Source organism: Panthera pardus, unplaced genomic scaffold (assembly GCF_024362965.1).
Source record: "Panthera pardus isolate Hobbes unplaced genomic scaffold, ASM2436296v1 HiC_scaffold_20, whole genome shotgun sequence".
NCBI classification, from domain to species: domain Eukaryota; kingdom Metazoa; phylum Chordata; class Mammalia; order Carnivora; family Felidae; genus Panthera; species Panthera pardus.
This window is the reverse complement of record NW_026526766.1, coordinates 89740581-89763402: the sequence shown is the minus strand read 5'-3', so window position 1 is coordinate 89763402 and position 22822 is coordinate 89740581. Positions and strand designations below refer to the sequence as shown.

Sequence of the window (22822 nt, the reverse complement as noted above, 5' to 3'; positions counted from 1 at the left end):
CGAAAGCTCCCTTTACATAGCAGGAAGCAGACCTCTCTCCCTCTCCCCAGCCCAGTCCCCTGCCCTCGGCTGTCTTGGCTCCCCTCCCCCAGGAGGGAGAGGGCCTGGTGGAGGGGCAGGGGGGGCTTCAAGGGAAGTAAAGTGAGGGAGCGTGACAAGGGCACCTTCTCAATGGAGCTCCCAGGACTACTCCGTCTAAACCAAGGGCTGGAGCTCCAGCACCCAGGCTCCCTTTTCTGGATTCCAAACCCACCTCCCCACCCTCCCCAACTCATGCTCTGTCTCTGTCTCTCTCAAAAATAAACATGAAAAAAAAGTTTATTTATTTTTGAGAGAGACAGAGCATGAGCTGGGGAGGGGCAGAGAGAGAGAGGGAGACACAGGATCCGAAGCAGGCTCCAGGCTCGGAGCCGTCAGCACAGAGCCCGACGCGGGGCTCGGTCCCACGGGCCGTGAGATCATGACCTGAGCCGAAGTTGGACGCTTCACCGACTGAGCCACCCAGGCACCCCTGAGGTTGCTTTAAAAAACAAACAAAACCAACTTCAGCCCCTCCTTGGACCCAGGTCCCAATCCACTTTTCCACAGACAGAGAGATACCCACCGAGAAGGAGCTGTCACTCTTCTCCAGGGGCAGGAAGGACATCATCGGTGCAGACCAGTCTTCAAGAGCTCTGGCCCCGCCCTTACTCTGGACAGAGCATCTCTCTTGCCTGGACCTCAGCTTTCCTTTTGATACAAAGACGTTAAACATCGGAGGTTTGTAGTGAGGGTCACAGGTGGAAGAGGCCCTTGGATGGCAATGAAGCGGCCTGCCTATAGAATCTGCATCCTGCTTCACCTGGAGCTCTTGCCTTGGGTTTGGCCTTGGGTCAGGGATGGGCCTGATTGCTTCCGGGCCTCCGGCCGGGCCACGCTTCTTACCAACTCCTTCTTCCCAGCTTCACCTCTCTCTCCACTGAATGCTACCCGCCCCCAGCATGGAGGAGGGATTGTCGTGGCCACACACGGGGCAGATGTGCCCAAAGCTTGCTGAGAATGATCCTCAGGTCTTCTCGGCTCACAAAGAATTGTGACTTGAATGCCACTCAAGGTTCTGGGTAACTGGGGCTAAGGGCAGGACAGTGTGGCCTGGGAGGGTGCTTGGCCGGATGGACTGCAGCACTGGCTGGATTTGAAGCAGAATCCCGGCTCTAGAGTCCACGCTGGGGCTAAGGTGGGACACGTGAGGTGAGTCGCAGGGATCTTCACTGAAACCATGGCTATTCGGGCCATCAGTGGTTTTGAAATTTTGATTAAAAAAAATATATATATGGCATCAGGGGCGCCTGGGTGGCTCTGTTGGTTAGGTGTCCGACTCTTGATTTCAGCTCAGGTCATGATCTCTCAGTTTGTGGGTTCAAGCCCCGCATAGGGCTCTGCGCTGACAGTGCGGATCCTGCTTGGGATCCTCTTTCTTCCTCTCTCTCTGCCCCTCCCCTGTGCTAGCTCACACACGCTCTCTCAAAAATAAGCAAATGAACTTAAAAAAAAGGAAGGGTTCAAAAAAATATTGCACTAAAGTATTGTTTGTCTCCGTTACGGGGAATTGGGGGGCAGTCCTGTAAATTTTGTGCCTTAGGCAAGGGTCTTATCTGCCTTAGTCCCAGCCGTGGTCCGTGGTCCCAGCCCTGTGCTGTAACCTTGAGCACCTTCGGAGCCGTGTTTTTTTCAGCTGTGAGAGGAGGACGATGTTGGCCACTTTACGTGGTCTTCACGAAGGCTCCGCCCTGGGCTCTGATCCTGGAGAACAGCGGTTATGCAATTCGTGGTCCCAACAACAACCAGAGACTTTTCTCTGGCGGGTTATCTTGTCTCGCTAGCCCCCACCGCAGAGGTCAGCTCCCCCCTTTGCCCAGGGCCTTCCACCTAAAACCTGTCTTTAATGTGGAGTGGGCACGGGACCTGGATGATATAGGCCAGGCCCGGATGCTAATATCTCCCTGCTCTGCAAACAGATGGGTTGGACAAGGATTTGGGCAATTTGTGGGCCGTCAAGGTCACGCTGTTCTCAACCATTTGTGTTGGTTGAGCTCAAAACCCCATGGAGCTCCTGAAACCAGAAAGAGAACATATTCTCTATCTTCCTCTCTTCCTCCTCCCCTCCTTCCCACCTTTGTACCCTCCCCGCTTTTTCTTTCCTTTCCTCCCTCCCTCCCTCCCTCCCTCCCTTTTATCCTTTTGAGCATACACTCTGGCCTGTGCACCATGCTAGATGCTGGTGATGCCATGGGGAATGTGACAGAAAGGACCCGACTCATGGATCCAACAAGAGCAATGGTGCCCGTCAACCCAGACTTCTTTTCATAGATAATTTCTCATCTGTGGATTCAAATTTAAAAGTTACCGGGGCACCTGGGTGGCTCAGTTGGTGAAGCGTCTGACTTCAGCTCAGGTCATGATCTTGAGGTCTGTGGGTTCGAGCCCTGCGTCGGGCTCTGTGCTGACAGCTTAGAGCCTGGAGCCTGCTTCGGGTTCTGTGTCTCCCTCTCTCTGCCCCTCCTCTGCTCTCTCTCTCTCTCTCTCAAAAATAAATAAACATTGAAAAAAACCTAAAATTTACCTGCATTCAGTCCTAGGAACCTGTGTAAAAAGCCAACCTAGTTTCCTTCCTTCCTTCCTCCCTTCCCTCCTCCCTCCCTTCCTTCCTTCTCTCTGTCTTTCTTTCTTCCTTTCATGATTTCAAGCATCAAAGCATTTCCCAAGTACAAAAGAAATGCAGCAAAAAGATTGTTTTGGTCCAAAAAGCCCAATGCGAGAGAAGGTAGCTGTTTGGAAACAGACCTGTCTGGCTTCAGTGAGGTTCACTTGGGCACCTGCACGGCTGGTCTGCTTGCTGCCATGGAGATGTGCCTTCCCTAGACCCCAAACCTGTGATTTCTAAACCAGCACCAGTTGAGGCGCTGGGATGGGTGAACCAAAAAGGCAAACCATCTCTGTCTAGATCCCGGGGCCAACCCTGGAGACTGGGTTTAGATCTATGACCCACCAGTATGGCTTCCCCGTCAGGCTTCTGGCCACCCCCTGCCAGACAGGAGCAGAAATCACCATTGGCTCACTGCTCCCAGCCCTGATGAAAATGCTGCACAACAGACTCCGGAACCCCATCTCTTTTCCTCTGGCCAAGGAAACAATGGATCTGGTTCTATGTCGGAGACGGAGATGGAGAGGGAGAGGGAGAGGGAGAGGGAGGGACGAGAGGAGAGTGAATGAGGCTTGGGCTCTGGTTTGAAAATCCGGAAGTGGGGGCACCTGGGTGGCTCAGTCGGTTGAGCATCCGGCTCTCGATTTCAGCTCAGATCATGATCTCATGGTTCATGGGTTCGAGCCCCACATTGGGCTCTGTGCTGAGCCTGGAGCCTGCTTGGGCTTCTAGCTCTTTCCCTCTCTCTCTGCTCCTCCCCCGCTAGCTCTCTCTCTCTCTCAAAAATAAACTTAAAAAAAAAAATCTGGACGTAGACTGGAGGCCGTCTACGAAAAGAAAAGCTGACCAACCACCCAGGAGGTCTGTCCCCGTGCTACCTTGGCTGCTAAGTCACTCTGCAACCCTCCAGTCTTCTCGGGCTGGACTGGATGCTTGCTCAAGCCCTTCCCTGTTCATGAGTCCTGCTTCCAGAGTCCCCATCTCAACACTCCACGCCTGCACTCGCTCCCCTTGCTCCCCTTTTTGCCGAGTGCTCATCGGCACAGCCACGGTCCCCTCCCACCTCAGAGGACACTTCAGGGCATTTCCGGCTGACCAGGTGAGGGTCCAGCTGCTTCCCTGTGGTCCTTGAAGACGGTGCACGTGGGCCTCTTTGGTTAAGGTGCATTGCTGCTAAGAAACTCAACCAGGGGGTAGAATGCCAACCAGCAGGGAAAGGAGCAAAACCAGGGGGACAAGGCCATAGCTCTGGTGACGGCCACCCTCCCACGGCGTTTATTGGTGGTGGAGGAGGAGGACTAAGCTAAGCTAAGTTCTCCCCATTTCCGCCCATCTCGGAGAAGTCGTTTTAGGGGCACGCTCTGGGCCATGTGGTGGACTGGCCACTGGCCTGGGGCTCGCTCACTGACTGCCCCCAGGCCTCCTTGGACATCTGCTTTGGGGAAGTCAAGGCCCCTCCCGGCTGGAACCTTCAGGGACTGGACCCTGGGTCTTGAAGGGCAGACACAGCAACCCCAGTTGTGCTGGCCCCCTGCCCCCACCCCCGCAGCCAGGGCCCAACGCAAGCAGCACAAGTGTTTGGGGGACGCAACGAGATACCCAAGACAGATGAAGCAGACCGGAATCTGACCCGGGGCTCGGTGTGGGCACGAATAATTAATGAGGAGGGAAGGACGGAGCTGGGGGAGGGCGGTGGGGAGGGAAGGGCCGGGGACTTCTGCGGCCTCCACTCGAGCCTGCCAGCGGGTGGCGCTGTAGGACAAGGAGCTGAGGGACTCTCGGAGGCGAGCCGCTCAGGCCTGGGTGGGGAGCTCCCAGAAGCTGGGACCTCCAGGACAGGACAGGGGGAGCCGCTCCCAGGACACCTGTCACAGCCCCAGAAAGTCTCCCAGCACGGCGCGGCCCACCCTGCTGGGACACGACGTGATCGCATAAGCCAAAGAGACGTCCGCTAGCTTTTTCTGGCCAACTCCGTACTTCCCCTGGGCCCGGGTCCTTGGAAAGAAAAGCAGGCCTGGAGGGGCCACATCCGGGCATCTCTCTCTTTGCCACAGCCGAGCTTGCCCCGCCCGGCCTTTGGCGGACAGAACCTCATTTCGGGCCCTTCTGGAAATTCTGCGTCCTGATGCACCCCCTTCCTCTTCCTGTAGGGGACACGAGCAAAACAGTGGGTTCAGTTCAAACTACCTTCACCTTCCTGATGTACCTGGACACAAAGGCTTTTTGTTCCTTTGAAAGCACACTCTCATCCCTCAATTGCTGATAGGATTCCAGTTGCCCCTTTCACTGTGATTTATTTATTTATTAAAAAAATTTTTTTTTTGATGGTTATTTATTTTTGAGAGAGAGAGAGAACGAACACAAGCGGGGGAGGGACAGAGAGAGAGGGAGACGCAGAATCTGAAGCAGGCTCCAGGCTCTGAGCTGTCGGCACAGACCCCGATGCGGGGTTTGAACCCATGAACTGTGAGATCATGACCCGAGCTGAAGTCTGACGCTTAACCGACTGAGCCCCCCAGGTGCCCCTGTGCTTTAGTAATAAGAAAATTCACATTAATCTATTGCTTAAAAGTGCCAGACTTAAAAGTGAGTTAGTCATGCTGTACACATTCTTTAATCATTATCTAGCTCGAGGAGATGTCCTACATTGTCCTGCTTCACAGACGAGGCATAGAGAGGTTGAGACACTTGGTCGAGGCCACACAGGGATTAGTTGAGGAGGCCAGGCCTCACGCTCTCGGCCACATGCGATGGCTGCCGGCTCAGTGGCCGGGTCCCGCGGGCTCTCTTGTGCTCCCACACCAGGCTCGCTGCTCCCTGTGGGATCACAAGGCTTCAGGGTGGCTTTGGGCAAAATCAGTGGGGATGCTTGTTCCTCTCGGACTCGTGCGGCGGGAGGAGGATTTCTGGCCCTTGGAGTAGGTTGGGCTCTGACAAGGCCCTGGCTGGGCCAGGTTCCTGAGTCGTGTTAGTATGTGTGGGATTTGTATGGAATTGGGACGCATGTGTGGGGTGGGGAGGGCTGATCGAGAAATGCAGACTCGTCAACACCAGACTTGGATGTGCCTCCCTGCCCAGCACTCGGCCTGCAAGGTGCATGAGCCGTAGTGGACATTCCTGCGGGGGGTCCTTCCACGGATATCACGGGCACTTACCGTATGTCGGGCCCTTGGGATCTTAGGTCCCTGATCCCACGCCACATCCCTGCTAGAGGAGAGACCGGCAGTGAATAAGGCGTCGTTGTTTTGTAAGGAGTAAAACAAGCCGGTGTGAGTTTTACTGGTGGCTATTTCGCAGAAGACCTTTCGCGCAGGGGACTTGATGTTGGCGCTAAGATCTGGATGACAGGAAGCGATGGGCAGGTGACGGCCGGGGGCCCAGGTGTTCCAGGGAGAAGTGGAAGCAGACAGAAAGCGTAAGGCAGGAGCAAGGGCCGTGGGCCGGGTGAGGGGTGTGGAGGTTCCTTCGAGAGCGACGGAAGTTGCTGGAATGCTAAGGGGCTACTCTGTGGAGAATATGGTTGGGAGGGGAAGGGTTGGGATGTTTTGGAAGAGGCGTTGACAGGCTGCTTGCTAGACTCGAGGTGGGAGAGGACGCTCCAGCACGTCGATGGTGGTGTCGCCCAGGAGAAGGGAAAAACGGAGGGGGAAGCAAGTTTGGTGGGGAGAAAGGGAAGTCAAGTGCTCTGTCTCGTCTGTGTTGGTTTGCACCGAACAGCAGACACTTGAGTGGAGACGTCAAGCGGGCAGTTGGGTAAGTGAGTCTGAAATCCCGGGGAGAGCTCTGGGCTGAAGAGGAGTCGTTGGAATTTTCAGACGAGAAAAGGGATTTAAAACCTCGAGGATGTGCCCGGCTTCATACAGACACGGCGGGGACGTGTCAGAGAAGGTAATGTGCCTCGAAGAGCGTCCGGGTCAGAACGCCGTCGGAAGAGGGTGACGCTGGTCCTTGTTACTGGCTTACTGGTTTTCAAATAAAGATACAGCGGGAGGGGGACAAATAGCACTTTTCATTTAAAATAGACCGATATACGATTTGTGGGGAGAAGGCAAGAACACGCGGAGAGATTGGGGTCAGAAGCACACAGCAGTTTGGCCGAACTCAGGAGTCCTCAGCCCGTGCATCGTCAGCCCACCTACTGGCCCAGAAGACTGTCTCCTTTGGGCCGGGGTTGCCCTTCCAAGGTCAGCCTGGCTGGAGAAGCCTGTGTTGGCCTGTGTGTGTGATTGACAGGTCCCCGGCGTGGAGGGCGTCGGGGGGAGGCCCTGAGTCAGGAGCACGGGCTCTTCCCATTCACTGCCAGGGGCCCCAGAGAGATAATACCGGCATGGTGAGACATCAGGCATCCCCCAAAGAACAGTTACACTCGTGTTCAGAATATAAAATGAGGGCTTTTCAAGCACGTTACTGTCACACTTTCTGCAGGAAATACACAGGTTGTTCTTAACGCTCAATGGGCAGAGCGTAGGAACCGACCCTTAGCTCGGGGTCTAACATCTGCCTTGTCATTCGGGCTTATCAGGTGAGGGCTCGAGAACCGAGGGTGGGTGGGTTCCTGGAGGAGGGGGAATCCCTAGGTTGAGGGTCTGGGGGTGGTGAGTAAGTATTGGCTGACCTGAGAAGGACTGGCCACCTACGACCTGAGTCTGAGGTCCTTGCCAAAGCAGAAGCCACGTAAAAATGGCGGGGGGTGGGGGGAGTCTAAAGCGAGCTGGGGCGAGGAAGGTGAGTCCTTCGGGAGTTTTCTACCGTGTCAAGAAGGCTTTAGGGGTGGGTGTAGTTGCCCATCCGCAGGGTCCCCTGGCGCACCGCGTGCTCTTCCTGGTGGGCTTTGATTGCTCTCTGGCGGTCCGCCTCGGTGAAGAAAGTATCAAGATGGGGGGGCACCTGTGGTTAGAAGGGAGAGCGGGTCAGCGGGCATGAGGCTCCTCCCAGGTGCTCCCGTCCTCTCCTTGCCCGCCCCCTGCTTCTATCTTAGAGCCAGAACACAAGTCATCTGTGAGGGGAAGATGTAAGGAGGAAGTGCTGGGCTGTGAGCATCGTGGCACTGAGGGGGTGACAGGCCACGGACAGAAGGCAGGCTTTCTTTCTTTCTTTCTTTCTTTCTTTCTTTCTTTCTTTCTTCTTGCTTTCTTTCTTTCTTCCTTCTTTCTTTCTTTTTGAATTTTTAAGTTTACTTATTTATTTTGAGAGAGAGTGCAAGCAGGGGAGGGGCAGAGAAGGGGGTGGGGAGAGAGAATCCCAAGCAGTTTCCACGCTGTCAGCGCAGAGCCCGATGCAGGGCTCGAACTCACGAACTCTGAGATCATGCACTGAGCTGAAATCAAGAGTCAGACGCTTAACTGACTGAGCCCCCCCCCAGGCGCCCCCCAGCATGTTTCCTTCTGTCCAGCTCATTGCCGGGGCAGATGTGTGTGTGTGTGTGTGTGTGTGTGTGTGTGTGTGATAAATATCACCTGACGACTGGAGTCCCCGTGCAGTGGGACCCAACAGCCTGCACTGCCCTTCATCTGCTGATTTTCCACCATGAAAACCCCCAAACAACCCGCCCTCTCCAGGGGGTACCTCCTGGCCCAGTCAGTGCTCCTTCCTGGGGGTCCACTCCAAGCACGGCCTGCCAGGGGGCAGCCGCCCAAGGAGATAATAGTACCAGAACCAGAGTTCAAGAATGCCACCCTTCCGGAGGAAACTTGAGACACGGATCCAACCAGCGTCTCTTCGGCTACAATGTTATGCAATCAGCATTCCAGTCTGCCCTTCCTTCTCAAGAAATGTTGGTGGGTGAAAACCCCTCCTGTCTCCTGGGTCTGTTATGTCACCTCCAATAGCAAGAACCACCCCCTCCACTAAAATGGCATTTCTCCTTTAGGATAACCTATAGGAGGCCCAGGTTAGGAAGGTTTTGTGCCCCTTCCTTCTTCCTCCCTCCCTCCCTCACTTCCTTCCTCCCTTCCTTCCCTTTCCTTCCTTCCTTCTCCTTCCTTTCTTCCTCTCTCCCTTCCTCCCTTCCTCCTCTCACGCATTCATGCAACACATATTTATTGAGTAAATAAATATGTGCTCTGTGCCAGGCACTGGGGATACAGCAGGAAACAAGAGGGATTTTCTGTCCACTCAGGGAGGAGCAGACAGCGGCAATAATTATGCAGCTGTTTCATTAGAACTGAGACAGGCAGGCAGGGGTGTGCAGTGAGCACAGACAGCGTGAGCTCAGCCCTCAACGGGAGTCAGGACACCCCCCCCCCGCCCCAGGAAGAGACGTGAAGGGGGGGCTGGAAAGGCGAGCAAGGGTTTCCCAGGCTAAGGGGACAGCATGCGCACTGGCCCCCAGGCCCACGGGAGCCCCAGCTCACATGGGGACGAGGATGGCAGGAGTTCCCTTTGGGTTTGTAGGAGCAGCTGAAGGCTGTTCAGGATGACAAAGCGGGACCCATTCTTGTCAAGAATCCAGGCCCGGGGCCACCCTCTGGGGTGGGTAGCTAAGCCCCAGTGCCGCGGGCAGCCTTTCAGGGTGGAAAGGTGAGGGAAAGGAAAGACGGGGGGAAGGATAAGATAGTAAAAGGCAGTAGATAACAAGGAGCTTGGAAGGAGTCTCTGGGCTTGGGGACCCGTATGGTGGTGCCCGTCTGGGAACAGAGAGGCCTGGGACCTCCCCACCCCTGGGAAAAGTCATGACCCTTAACCAGAGCTTGTGGCCCAACTGGTTGCCTGATGGCAGAGAGCCGGGTGATGCCTCTACTGAGCCCAGGTGCAGGGCTGATGTGACCTCCTGGTCCCCTGCAGCCTGATCTGCCGCCTTGCTCTGGGACACCGCCAGGCTCCCCCGGTCCAGGGTCTGGGCCACCCCTCAGGGTCAGCCAGACCCTTACTGTGGGCTGTCTGGCCTCAGGTCCAGGGGCTGTGTGCCCGCCATCAGGGTACCTGAGGGCCCAGTGGGATCCAAGTGGACTGTGTCCATCATTTTACAGACGAGGGGACTGAGGCCCAGAGCAGTTTGTCCAGGGTTGGGTGCACAGGGAATCGGTGTCGGAGACACTGTTCTAGTCTCCACCCCACCCCCACCGCCCGGGGCACTAAGTTGTGGATTCTTTCTAGAAAATTCTGCTGCAGCCACAGCTCACGCTGTGTCTGGGTGTCCCCTCCCGCCACAACTCGCTCATGAGGTTGAAAGGGTGTAGGGGGTTACAGACGCTCGTTAGGGGCTCATAAAAGTCAGCTGGTGGCGGGTTGATTTAGTTGTTAGTGCAAGACAGAAACCATGTTCTTCATTCTCGGGCAGGTAGACCCCTTTGGAGACTCTGCAGGAAGCCATGGGCCCTCTCCCTGGGGAGGAAAATGCCCCAGGTCCTAACACACACGACGGTGTGGGTCGTCACTTCAAGATTTGCGGACCCTGTGGACCGTCTGGGGCAGCGCTTCTTGGACGTGCATCAAGATCATCCGGGGCTCTTGGGACCCAGGCAGAGCCAGAGGTGCCACAGGCACCTGATGCATGCCTGGCCCCGGGGCTCAATACCTGTGCTCAACTCGTTTCGGTCAATCAAACCACGATCTCGTTCTCAGCTCCATCTCCAGGTTCAGAAAAGCCACCAAGTGGCCACGCAAACGTTATCGGGAAGAGAGAAGACCCCGCACTTCATGGAGGAGGAACAGAGCCAACAAACAAAAGGCTTCCGAGGTGCGCCTTCGTGCCCCTTCTGGGCAAGGGATGGCTTGATTTTTACACCGTGACACGATTTTCCTGACACCCGTGCTTTGCAAGAAGGCGGCCAGGGATGCTCAGGAAGGCTGGCACTCTGGGTCTCCAGAGGCGTCATGGGCGCCTTGGCTGATTCAGAGGCCCAGCCGGCTGGGACTCTTAGGTGTCCACGGCCTCCTGTAGCATTCAGAGTGGCAATGGTGTCCTCCTTGGTGGCCAGCCGCCAATGGCTCTTGACAGGGAAGTGTAACTCCGTAGCCCACATCTTTGCTATTTCCGTGCATCCCCCCACAACCCCCCAAAAAAAGATATGTCCACCACTGGAATCTGTAGATGTGATCTTATTTGTAAAAAAAAAAAAAAAAAAAAGGTCTTTGCAGATGTAATTAGTTTAAGGATCTCAAGATGAGAACATCCTGAATTACTCAAGAAGGTTCTGATTCCAATGACAAGGAGATGCTTGAGACAGGAGACATAGATACAGAGTAGAGGGCCGTGTGAAACCCTCTGAAGTTATCGCCACAGCTCAGGGGTGACAGGAGCCACCTAGAGCTGCAAGAGGCAAGGAAGCCTTCTTCCCCACGACTGGTGGGAACGCAGCCCTGCTTAAATCTTGATTTTGGATTTCTGGCCTCCAGAACTGCCAGAGAATAAATTTCTATTGTTTAAATCGCCACGTTTGTGGTAGTTTGTTATGGCAGCCTCAGGAAATGAATACCACCTCCAAGCCAGTTCTCTGGGCAGCTCAGTAGGGGGGAATGGTAGGTGGTGCCGATGGCATTTGATGAGTGGTAGTGAATTTGGTGTTGATGGCGGGTAGTGTTGGGGGTGGGTGGTGTTGATGACAGGTGGTGTTGATTTGGTGTTGATGGTGGGTGGTGTTGACAGTGGGTAGTGTTGACAACGGGTCGTGCTGATGTGGGTAGTGTTGATGGTGCATAGTATTGATGGTGGATGGTATTAATGGTAGGTGGTGTTGATTTGGTGTTGATGGTGGGTGATGTTGATGGTGAGTGGTGCTGATGATGGGTGGTGTTGATGGTGGTGCTGATGATGGGTGGTGTTGATGATGGGTGGTGTTGATGGTGGTGCTGATGATGGGTGGTGTTGATGGTGGGTGGTGTTGATTTGGTGTTGATGGTGGGTGGTGTTGACAGTGGGTCATGTTGACGTCGTGTTGACGACGGGTCGTGCTGATGTGGGTAGTGTTGATGGTGCATAGTATTGATGGTGGATGGTATTAATGGTAGGTGGTGTTGATTTGGTGTTGATGGTGGGTGATGTTGATGGTGAGTGGTGCTGATGGTGGGTGGTGTTGATCTGGTGTTGGTGGCAGCAGGCTCAGCACTCACTCTCCTCTTCTGAGGAGATGGCAGAAGGATCCAGCCCCAAGGAGCTGCTCAGCTTAGAGACAATCAGGTTAAAACCAGCACAGAGACGAAAGAGACCCGTGGAAGAAATTTCCTTTTTGCCAGTCTCCTCTTACTTAGAAACTTTGGTGAGAAAGAAACGATCATTCATCCATTCATCTCAAAACTATGGATTAAGTACCTACTAGGTGCCAGGGAAGATGCACACCTTTTGTACTTTGGCATTCCCTTTGGTTTTCTAAAGGGGTATTTTGGGCGTGGGAGCCTCAGCCCAGTGACCGATCGTGCGCATTCTGGCACCCACTGTGTTTTCGGCCACACTGTGTGCCGCATGAAGTCTCTGATATCCGTGAATTCCCATTCCAGCTGGAACCTTGTGGAGTTAAGTTGTCCAAGATAGGGGAGCTCAAACTAGTGCCCAGCCCTGGAGCCCTGAGGCGGGCTCTGCATCTATCCTGTTCAAGACCCCCAATGCCTAGCATGGGGCCATGTTGAAACAAAGCTGGAAGGGTGCGCAAGTGAACGAGTGAGCGAATGAAAGCAGTGGGCAGGGTTCACCTGGCCTCGGGTGGTCAGAGAAGCCTCCTCGGGCCAGGTGGGCCTTGGATGTGGCTCAAGGAGTCGGGATGATGGGAAAGGAGGTGTAGGGGAAATGGTGTGAGCAGGGGTAGAAGGGCAGGTATGCATCCTGGCCTTGGTCTCCAAGGTGAAAACCAAAGGAGATTCGTGGTGGTGGGGTCTGATGGGCTCTCTCAAAGGCTAACTCAAGCAAAAGCTTGCCCCCAACGTGGGATGGGTCCTTAGAAGGAGAGGGGAAACCGGATCCCTTGAAATCCCCAATCCCCCCGCAGAACCCAGGAGTCCACGGAGAGGAGAGGTCCAGCTCTCAGAATGCCAGGAAGCGGGTGTCCCTCTGCGGACTCCGTCCTGTTCCCCACGAATGGACCCTTCAGCAGTGCCCTAACAGACTTGCTCTTTGCCAGGCACAGCGCTTGGATTTCACATGAGCCCCAGAACATCCGGACCCTGTCTCCATCTTACAGATGGGCAAATGGAGGCCCAGAAAGGTTAAGTCGCTTGCTCCCGGTCGCACAGAATGAAGCCAGAGCTGTGGGAATCTGGCCCCGGTCTTCCTGGACAGGCTCCACTCCCTCTTTAACAAACGCTCAAGAAAAGAGTCAAGTGAGTCACTGCTGGGAACGTTGTGGCTCCTCTCCCACAGGCACACACACCCTCCTCTCCTAAAATAGCAGCTCAGCCAGAGACGAGGAGCCTAATTACAAGTCAGGCCTCAAGCCGTGTGTGGTCACGACCCCACAGACCCCTGGAGTCGCAGGATGAAGAGTAGAGAGCAAGGAATTCCTTCGGAGATGCTTCTAAATTAAGCCATCTGCGGTCTGCCTCCGCCCGGAGGTAAGAAATTGTAGCGGCTTTGGCAGGAGACAGCTTTGCTGAATGGGGCTGAGTCACTCTGGGGTCCATGCAGGTAAATAAGAGGTGAGCGCCACAGCCTGCGGGCGGCCCCAGGAGCAGGGCGGGCGGGGGCAGCTCTACCCTGGCTGGTCAAGGCTCTGGTCCTGTTTGAACGGGCAGCATCTAGATAGCGTTGGGACTGGACGCCTCCACCGTGCGGTACTCCTGGGGATATGCCGGTGAGTGACACAGGCCACGGCACTTGCCCCCGTGGACCTTGCAAGACGGCGTGGGAGGCAGCCGCTAAAAACACGACGCGTGCTTTATGGCAATTTAACAGGACTGTGGATGGGGATTTAACTCCAGCTGGGGGGGCGGGAAGGCCTTTCTAGAGAAGATGAGGGGGCTGGGCAGGGGAAGAGGAAGGGAGAAAGTCCGCAAAGGTGGGAGCCTGCCAGAGCCCTGCGATGGGGAGAGTTTGGGCAAATCGCAGGAAAGAAAGCAAATCAACGTGGCTGGGAGATATGAGGCAGGGGAGCTGAACAGCCATCAGATCTCAAAAGAGATTAGTGTTCGCCGCTGGTCCTAAGAATCCTAATCCCCTCCCCGGCTGATATTTTCTGACTCTCTGCAACCAAACTGGAACAAAAGATTCCCAGAAACTCAGAGTTGGAAGAGGCCTTGGACCTCCCGGACTCCAACCACACAGATGAAAAATCCAGGCCCCAAGGTGGGCAAGAGATTCTCCGGTTCTCGGCCCAGCTGGAGCCCGGCAGCCAGCCCGTCACCCTTTCGTGAGCCCACCCCCTGCCGCCTGTGGCCCTACTTGGCCCCGGGTTCCGTCTCCCACTGCAGAAGAAAGCCTCTGTGCTCCTCCCGTCCACCTTCTTCGAAGCAGCTTTTCTTTTGATTCACACTCTTAATTGTACCTTCACCACTTTGTTAATTTTGCACAAGGCTTCATGATTCCTTCTTTGACGCCGGTCCCTCCGTTCTTCTCTTCTTAGCATCTAGAATCATCTGCTAGCTAATTACCTTTCACTCTTTACCGTTTATATAACTAGCATGAGCAATGCCTTTGCCCTCTAAATTGACTTTGATCTCGTCTCGCTTTCGAGTTTTGAGTGTATTTATTTTTGTTCGGCTCTCTTTTCATCTAATTTCTATCAAATTTCCGTTTGGGTTTCTTCTTTGGTCTTTTCGTTATTTATAAGTGTGCTTTTTAAATTGCCAGGCAATTGTATTAGTTCCATTTGTGACTGATTTCTAATTTCATTTCTTTGGTGCTAAGGTAATTTGCATGAATCAGACCCTTTGTATGTGTTTAGTTTTTACTTTTCATGCTTCCCTGAAAAGCGTGATCTATTTTCAACAGAAAATCCCTTGGCAGAATGATGCGTCGCCATTATGGAGCAGGTGCCCACGTGATCTGGGTTGGGGGACAAGATGTGGCCATTGTCCTTTTGTTTATCTACTTGTTATTTGAGTATCCACTATGTACCAGACTCTGTGCTAGGCACCAGGAGACTGGAGGAATTCAGAAAGCCTCTGCTACGGTGGACCCAGGAAACAGTAATAAAAATACAATCACACAACTAATTACTCAATTAGGGTTGTGTTAAGTACGAAAATAAGTACCAGATTTGTTTTTCTTTTCTTTCTTTCTTTTTTTTTTTTTTACAGATTTTTTTTTTTAAGTAATCTCAAACCCGACATGGGGCTCGAACCCACAACCCTGAGGTCAAGAGTTTCACGCTCCACTAACCGAGCCAGCCAGGTGCCCCGGAAGTACCAGATTTGTAAGAGCTCATAATACAGACAATCAAACTCGTACTTTGGGGCCACAGAAGGCTTCCTGAGGGGATAATATACAGGCAGAGACTCGAAGAATAAGGCAGGTGAAAGTGTGTTGCCCTCCCATGGCGATCAAAAATCAGGAAGAAGAAATGAACGGGCCGTTCGCGGAGGGGAGTTGTGAAGGCCAGCAAACACAGGAAACCAGCTCAAACTAATGTTTGTGATCAGGAAGTAAGGAAAATGCCACTTCCTGCCCATCCCACTGGTGATAATGGTAATGAGCCTGACGTTAGAAGTGGGAACTTTCTTAGACGACTAGCAAGGGCGTTAAGTGGCACAATCGTTCGAGAGGGTTTGGCGTTACCTGGAAAGGCTGGGCTTGCGCGCCCTCTATGAACCAGAGTCCGTGTTTAGAAACCTTCAGAAATGCCCACCGAGAGACGAGTATGCAAGAATCCTCGTCGTAGGATTCAGGATAAAAAGTATTAGAAACAGCTGCATGTGCATCCGTGGGGACTGGATGAACCAAAGCCGGTCGGTTCACACAGTCGAACGCTCTGCATCAGTTAACCTGACCCCCCCAGAGTGGCCGCGTCCAACATGGTGGCCACGAGCCACATGCGGCTACGTAAATCTGAAGCAGCTGAAATGGAATGAAATGAAAAATTCAGCCCCTTTGTCGTACTAAATAAAGCACATTCCGAGGGCTCAATAACTCCATGTGGCCAGTGGCTACTGATGGATAACATGGCCATCATCACAGAAAGTTCCAGGGGACAACGCCGCTCGAGGTCTGTCTGAGTCAACGGGTATAAATCTCAAAAACAATGTTGCAGGGGAAAGCAAGTTTCATTTACAGAATAGAACATACGTGTGATGCCCTTTATTTGAATGATTTAAAAAAAAATTAATGTTTATTTTTGAGAGAGAGAGAGTCGGGGAGGGGCAGAGAGAGAGAGAGAGAGAGAGAGAGAGAATCCCAAGCAGGCTCAGCGCTGTCAGCACAGAGTCCGATGTGGGACTCGAACCCATGAACCGAGAGATCATGACCTGAGCGGAAATCAAGTCGGGTGCTCAACCAACTGAGCCACCCAGACGCCCTTTTTGAAAGACTTAAACCCTACAAGAGACCCCTGTGTTGTGCAAGCACGTGTATGAAGCAGAGCTGGAGGACAGAAGTGCCTGGAAGTCATGCCCGGCACGGCCTTCGGGAGGGTCGGGACCGGGATCAGGGAAGGAAGCTGAGAGGGCGTCAGTTTCACCTGAAAGGAATTATTGCCTTTTCCTCTTTTTAATGTGAAGACACAAGGCGGGCTTTTGAAACTGCCTTTTGCAGAGGGGACCCGGGGGCGAGGGAGGCAGGCGAGCGGGGGTTCCTCCCTCGACGCACAGCTCGGAAAGAGTTACTCTGTTTTAGGAGATTTATTTGCTGGAGATTTGCATGATTCCAACTGAATCATGAGTTTTGTGGCCAAATGAAGTTTCCCAGCCAGCGGTTTGTGACTTTGGCTTGTGCGGACTCTCCCTGCGTTTGACTCCTCCCGCTCACTGGGCACAGTCATCTCAGTGCCTACAAGACCTCCAGGACCCAACGAGGGAAGACGTGGTCGTTTTGCCTGGTGACACCAGCCTTCGGCGGGTGGACCAGCTTTAACCCACACGCTAAAAAGAGCGAGAAGCGTTTTGCCTTCTGTCTTTCCCGGTCTCCTTTCTGTCTTCTCCCTCCGCGTCAGGCCTCTGCTGTAGGAGGGCATGGGGGCAGCCACGACATGGGACTCTTTATGGCAGAGAGACGGATGGACCCTGCTGTCCTTTGTGACACCACACCAGTGTCGCGTGGAGGGTGAGACTTTGTGCTGTCCTTTGTGACACCACACCAGTGTCGCGTGCGTGAGCACCGGGCGGCCGGGAGGGACTAACCTGCCGCTGGGCAGGTGCCCTGGCTCAGCCCAGGCCCTGGACACGGTCCTGCTGAAAGGGGCAGCTGGGCCACCTGACCTTCCAGTCCCCTCTCATTAGCCACACGATAGTCCCCCAACTGGACACCAAGCCTGCCAGGGCCAAGTCTGGGGGCCGAGAAGGCAAAAGCCAGGATCTGAGAAAAAAATAGCCAGATTAAAAATAAAAATAAAAATAATAATAATAATAATAAAATCTGCCAAAGAGCTAAGAAAAAAAAAAAAAGCAGCTATAGAAATCTTAGTTTAGTTTTGGTGGGGGATTGGTTTTTTGTTTTTGTTGTTTGCTTTTTGGTTTTTTTTTTAAGTGGCAACCACTCAGGAGACTGGGAGAGAGGTTTGGCTTTAAAAGATTGAGGGGCTGTCTCCTCTAATGAGGGGCCCTTGAAAATTATGGATCAGTCCCAGGTCAGTAATTTCTGTCAAGTTCAGGGCAGCTGGAGGTCAGAGGCCCCCGTTGAACACAGATCCGTGCAGGACACCATTGGCCAGCAGGCTGAGCCCCAAACTCTGATGCAGACGGTTCGTAGCTTAAGTAATTAACGAGGGTGACAGTCTCTCCTGAGACATCTGGTCCCCTAAGTTGTTATTCTGCTACCGGCTCTAATTTCTCCGTGGTCCAAAAATAGACAGAGCAAGGACACAGGGCCTGACCCTCCCTGCTGACACATGCTGTGTTTTCAAAGAACATCCAAGCTCAGGCTTAGGAAACAAACTTCCTGCCTGCCCGCAAGGTCTAGCGTGGCACCTCGAGGAATCACCATGCCAGGTGAGGGAGGGACTGGGCGGGGCAGGGGCGGGGGGGGGGGGATCCCGGTGTTCGTCCACTGACTCTGGGGCGCTTTGGGACTTCCTGGCGCCGAAGGAAAGACCAGCATGCATGCCTTTGAGAAGGAGAATCGACCCGCTATTTCCAGAAGTCATCCCAGTATTTCTAGAGCACTTACGAGGACTTGCTGAGGCAAGTCAACAAGTCAACGGCTGCGGCCAAAGTTGGCCAATGAATCTTTTCGCCGGACGCTGGTGGCTAAGTGACAAGGTAACACCACGGTGGGGTGTTGGGCTGAACTCCCCGAAAACCTCCAGGTCAGCTCCCACGTCTGCTTCTTCAGCTTCTAAGTTTCATGGGCTTCAGGGAAGTGGGAGTCATATTGGACCATCGGGGGAACTGAGAACAGACCTCCTTCCCTCTCTGAGGCCCTTGCATGGCAGCCAGTCAGCATCCTGCTCCGGCCTCCAAAGATGGCACCTGGACAGTGGACACTCATCTGACTCGTGTGCTACTCCTGTTTTTCAAGTGGCCTGACCTTTTTTTTTTCTTTTGAAAGAGCTTTATTGAGATATAATTCATGTATCATACAGCTCATATGAATAATACCACGCTGTGAACATGCACGTACGAGTTGTTACGTGGACACGTTTTCCCGTCTCTTGGCGAGATAATTGGCAGTGGAATCGCTGGGTGGGGAGACGGTGGGGGGGGGGAACATGTGGGATCTCTAGCCTTTGGAGGAACTTCCCACTGGGCTTTTTCCGAAGTGGCTGTACCATCGTTTATTCCCACCAGCGACGTAGGAGGGTTCCGATTTCTTCGCATCTTCGCCAACACTTGTTACTGTCTGTGTTTGTTTCGTTTTTATCGCAGCCGTCCTAGCTGCTGGGACCCAAGCAGTGTCCCACTGAGGTTTGATTTGCGTTTCCCTGATGCCTCTCGATGTTGGACATCCCTCATGTGCTTATTGGCCATCTGCGTATCTTCTTTGGAGGAATATGTCTATACGGTCCTTCGGCCATTTAAAATTCGATTATAATGGGGCACCTGGGTGGCTCAGTCGGTTAAGCATCTGACTTCGGCTCAGGTCATGATCTCACAGTCCGTGAGCTCGAGCCCCGCGTCGGGCTCTGGGCTGACAGCTCGGAGCCCGGAGCCTGCTTGGGATTCTGTGTCTCCCTCTCTCTCTGCCCCCTCCCCTGCTCACACTCTGTCTCTCTCTCAAAAATAAATAGACATTTAAAAAAAATGGGGGGAGGGCGCCTGGGTGTCTCAGTCGGTTAAGCTCTGTCTCTGTCTCTGTCTCTCTCAAAAATAAATAAAAAAACACTAAAAAAATTAAAAAAAATTTTTTGACTAGATTATTTATCTTTTCATTACTGAGTTGTAAGGGTCATATTTATATTCATAGGTACAAGTCCTGTATCAGAGATGGGATTTGCAAATATTTGCTCCTATCCTGTGGGTTGTCTTTGCACCGAGTATCGTTTGGACCAACAAAGTTGTGGCGATGTCCTGATGATGCCCAATTTATCTGCTCTCCTTTGGTGGGTTATCGTTTATTTCCTCTTGTATACATCCCGTAGCAACCTAGCATGAGAAGAGGAGGACTTTCTGAATACTCAGCAGTTTGTTTGCAGGGCCACGCTGAGGCAGGGACGGTGAGGAGGTTTCACTTCACATATCGCGTCAGCTCAGACCGATGGTGGCTGTTCTGCTATAAAATCTTCTCGGGCCGAACCGCGGCTTGTGTAAAAGTGTGCAGGGACCAGTTGGCAAGGTCTGCCGTGGTCACAAGAGGGAGAGGGCGCCACGTTTTTGTTCTAAGAGATGACAAGAGGGTCGCCTCTATTGGAGACAAATAAAGACTCAGAATCCACAGGAGAAGCCAGCCAGGCGCTCACCTGCCCTTAACTCTGTCTCCCTTTCCAGGTCCCCGCGGGTCACCCTCACCTGGGTTGGCCAGGGGGTCCGCGAGCGAGGGGAGAGCGCGGAGACTGAAAGGGACGGGTGGGGAGGCCAGCAGGAGCCTGGCAAAGGAGACGGCACGGACCCCCCTGAGCCTTGTTAGTTTGGGGCGGCCCCAGCGCAGCACGGGCACAGAATCACAGTAAGGACTGACCAATGCCACCGTTGTCACATCGGGGCAGTGATACGTGCCCCTTTTTCTTAGCGATTCTGCTTTTAAAAAAAATTTTTTTTTTCAACGTTTTTTATTTATTTTTGGGACAGAGAGAGACAGAGCATGAACGGGGGAGGGGCAGAGAGAGAGGGAGACACAGAATCGGAAACAGGCTCCAGGCTCCGAGCCATCAGCCCGGAGCCTGACGCGGGGCTCGAACTCACGGACCGCGAGATCGTGACCTGGCTGAAGTCGGACGCTTAACCGACTGCGCCACCCAGGCGCCCCGCGATTCTGCTTTTAAAAACCATCAAATCCTTGTGTAGGATGCAAAGCCAGGGGAGGAAGCTTGCGGGTGATGGCTTTACACGGGCCGCTAAGGGAGGAGTGAGTTGCTCTCGATGAACCCTCAGGTGTGGCCCGAACACTGTCCCCAGCAGTGAGTCCGGCTCACATCCTCCTTTTGCCCGGCACGTCCGGGCCGTGGGAGTCGGCCGGTCCCCACGGAGGCCCCACCCGGGGAGGCCCGGGAGCCTTGGTTCGAGCCACCCGTCATCTCGGCTTCTCTTTGAAACGGCTCAGCCCCAGAAGAGTGTCGCCCTGGAAGCTGTCTTGTGGGAGCCAGATGCGAGGCAGGGAGACAAGGACCCCTTCCCGTTCCCCGTCTGCACCCCGGAGCCCCCATCCAGCACACGCACGCACACACACGCACACACACACGCGCACACACACACCCAGGATGCAAATGATAACCGCAGAGCCATCACTTGTGAAGCTTGACAGAAAATAATGAGAAACACTAAATCTTTTATAAGGTCAACACTCGCCTTAGCCGAGCAGCTGTCAAACAAGAAAAGAATTTAGCGCCGGAGCCACGAAACTTCCATCGGCTCATTAAGCCCAACAGGGCCCGGCCTGGCGTGGCAGAGGAGACGCGGGGCCTTCCGTTTTGTGTCAGTAATTTGCGGCGGAACAGGCAGGAAGAAACACCAGCGCCAAAGGGGCCTGGGGGGCGGCTGGGGAATCGTTAGCACGCCAGGAGCGGCCCCGGCTCCTAATTGGAAGCATTGGGCATTATCAACCGAGGATTTGCCTCCGCTCCCTGACAGCTAGTGGGCCCAAAATGATCGCCCACTTGTCAGTGTAAAAGACCATTAAAAACAAGCCATTTTGATTTAATTGGAGGCGGTGCACCGTGGGGCCAGGTGAGGAGGCCCATCAGCCCCGCTCACCCAGGCTGCCGCCTCTCTCCCTCCGTGACGGGGCCTGCAGGGGGGCGGAGGGGGGAGGCGGGTGCGTGTGCCTCCCAGAATCTTCGCCTTTCAAAACCGGGCTGGGGAAGGAGCGAATGGGAGACAGGACGAGCCTTCACGGCCGCGGTGCTGGCCGTTTTCAAATGGGGTTGTCAACAGACGTCGTGACAGGTGGAGCTGGCGGGGAGCGGGGGGCGGGGGAGGGGGGGGGGCTCTTCTTTCCAGAGCCCGGATGATGGGACGCTGCCCGGTGCTGCTCTCTGGGGAGGCGGCCGTGGGGCGTCCAGCTGCCAACGGGAGATGGGGTATTCCGTCGGGTGGCTGCTTAGCCCACTCTCTGCGCTCAGAAACCTCCAAGGGTACGGTCTGGACAGTCATGGCAGACCCGTCTTCAAGCTCAAGAGGCAAGGAGGGACTTAGAGAAGGAGGCGTGTTGCTGAGACCCTTGGAGGGAGTCTGTGAGCGGACCCCCCCCCCCCCCACCAACGCCGCACCCAGCCACTTCGGGGAGGCCAGCGGGCTGTGCCTGGACGAAAATTCGACATCACCTCCGTCAGAAGAGGCCACTCGCTATAAATATTAACGCACACTCACAATGGGCTGTCCCACCAGGGTGGGGGGCCTCCAAGCACGTGGGCCATCCATCTGTGTGTAGCTTTTGAATCGGAGCGTAGACTCCCCGATGCCAGGGACTGTACGTTCTGCATGTTGATGCCTGGTATCGTGGACGCCATGGGTACTTGATAAATATTAATTGGTGCTTGCAGATTTCAGAGAGGTCTATGGATCTGTGTATTAATCTCACCCCCGTCCCACAAGCGGTGACCTCATTTGCTGCCTACCACTCCTCCGACAAGAGGACGCCTGCAGGAACACGAGGAAGACACTGGAGGGGCGTCTTCGGGAGAGTGAGGGGGGAGCACACCAGCCGATCCCCCCCCTTAAGCCTCCCCTGTTCGTTTTGATGACGGATCAGGCCGGGAGGAGACACCAGATCCCCAGAGAGCGTCAAATTCCAGAGCTCCAAATTTTGCGGCTGATTTTAGACAATGGGGATTCCTTAATTACTTTCTCTGGAAATTTACCTGACGATGCTTTCTCAGGTAGTGCAAGGTGGTTATCCGGGCGCGCGGTTCCTCGGTTGACAGGGTCTTTGATTTTGCACTTGGTTGCAAATTAAGTCCTTTGCTGAGCCATCCGTACAGTGCCCGTCAGTGAGTGCCTTATCGCTTATTCATATAGGCTGTTGAACGACTCGTGCGTTTCTGCCAGGGAAGCTGGGGACACACTCAGATGTTTGGTGTCCACGGCCCATTGGGTTGGGGTGCTCCTGGTGAGGTCTCGTGTCTTTTCCCCTTTCCCTTATTGGCATGATGAGCAGGAAGGATTTTTTGAGGTGACCCTTAAGAAGAAACAGAACCTTCCTGTGGTGGATGAGGCTGACCCTGTCCGTTCACAAATAGGAATTAGAGTGAAGTGTCCCCAGCTAAACAGTGAGGATGTTATACCATATTCTGGACCCTGTTCTGGGGAAATAGCAACAAACAGGAGACTTCAAAGGTCTTGAGGTAATTCAACTGCTAGGGGTACCCCATAGACACTGAACAAATCTGGGCTAGATGGCTAGGTGGACGGATGGATGGATGGATGGATGGACGGGTGGATGGATGAACGGATGGACAGATGGATGGATGGATGGGTGGATGGATGGACAGATGGATGGATGAACAGATGGATGGATGGACGGACAGACAG

The 22822-nt window shown here is 54.0% G+C and overlaps 1 protein-coding gene across 1 annotated transcript in view; it reads right to left on the bottom strand.

The window, feature by feature from the left end:
- Nucleotides 1-5278: 5278 nt before the first annotated feature.
- The window catches only part of CFAP77 (cilia and flagella associated protein 77), a 130868-nt gene continuing 113324 nt past the window's right edge, over nucleotides 5279-22822 (bottom strand). The window contains exon 6 of the mRNA XM_019420729.2: nucleotides 5279-7570. Within this exon, the coding sequence (XP_019276274.1) occupies nucleotides 7448-7570 (123 nt within the window). The 3' untranslated portion in view covers nucleotides 5279-7447. The remainder of the gene's footprint in view (nucleotides 7571-22822) is intronic.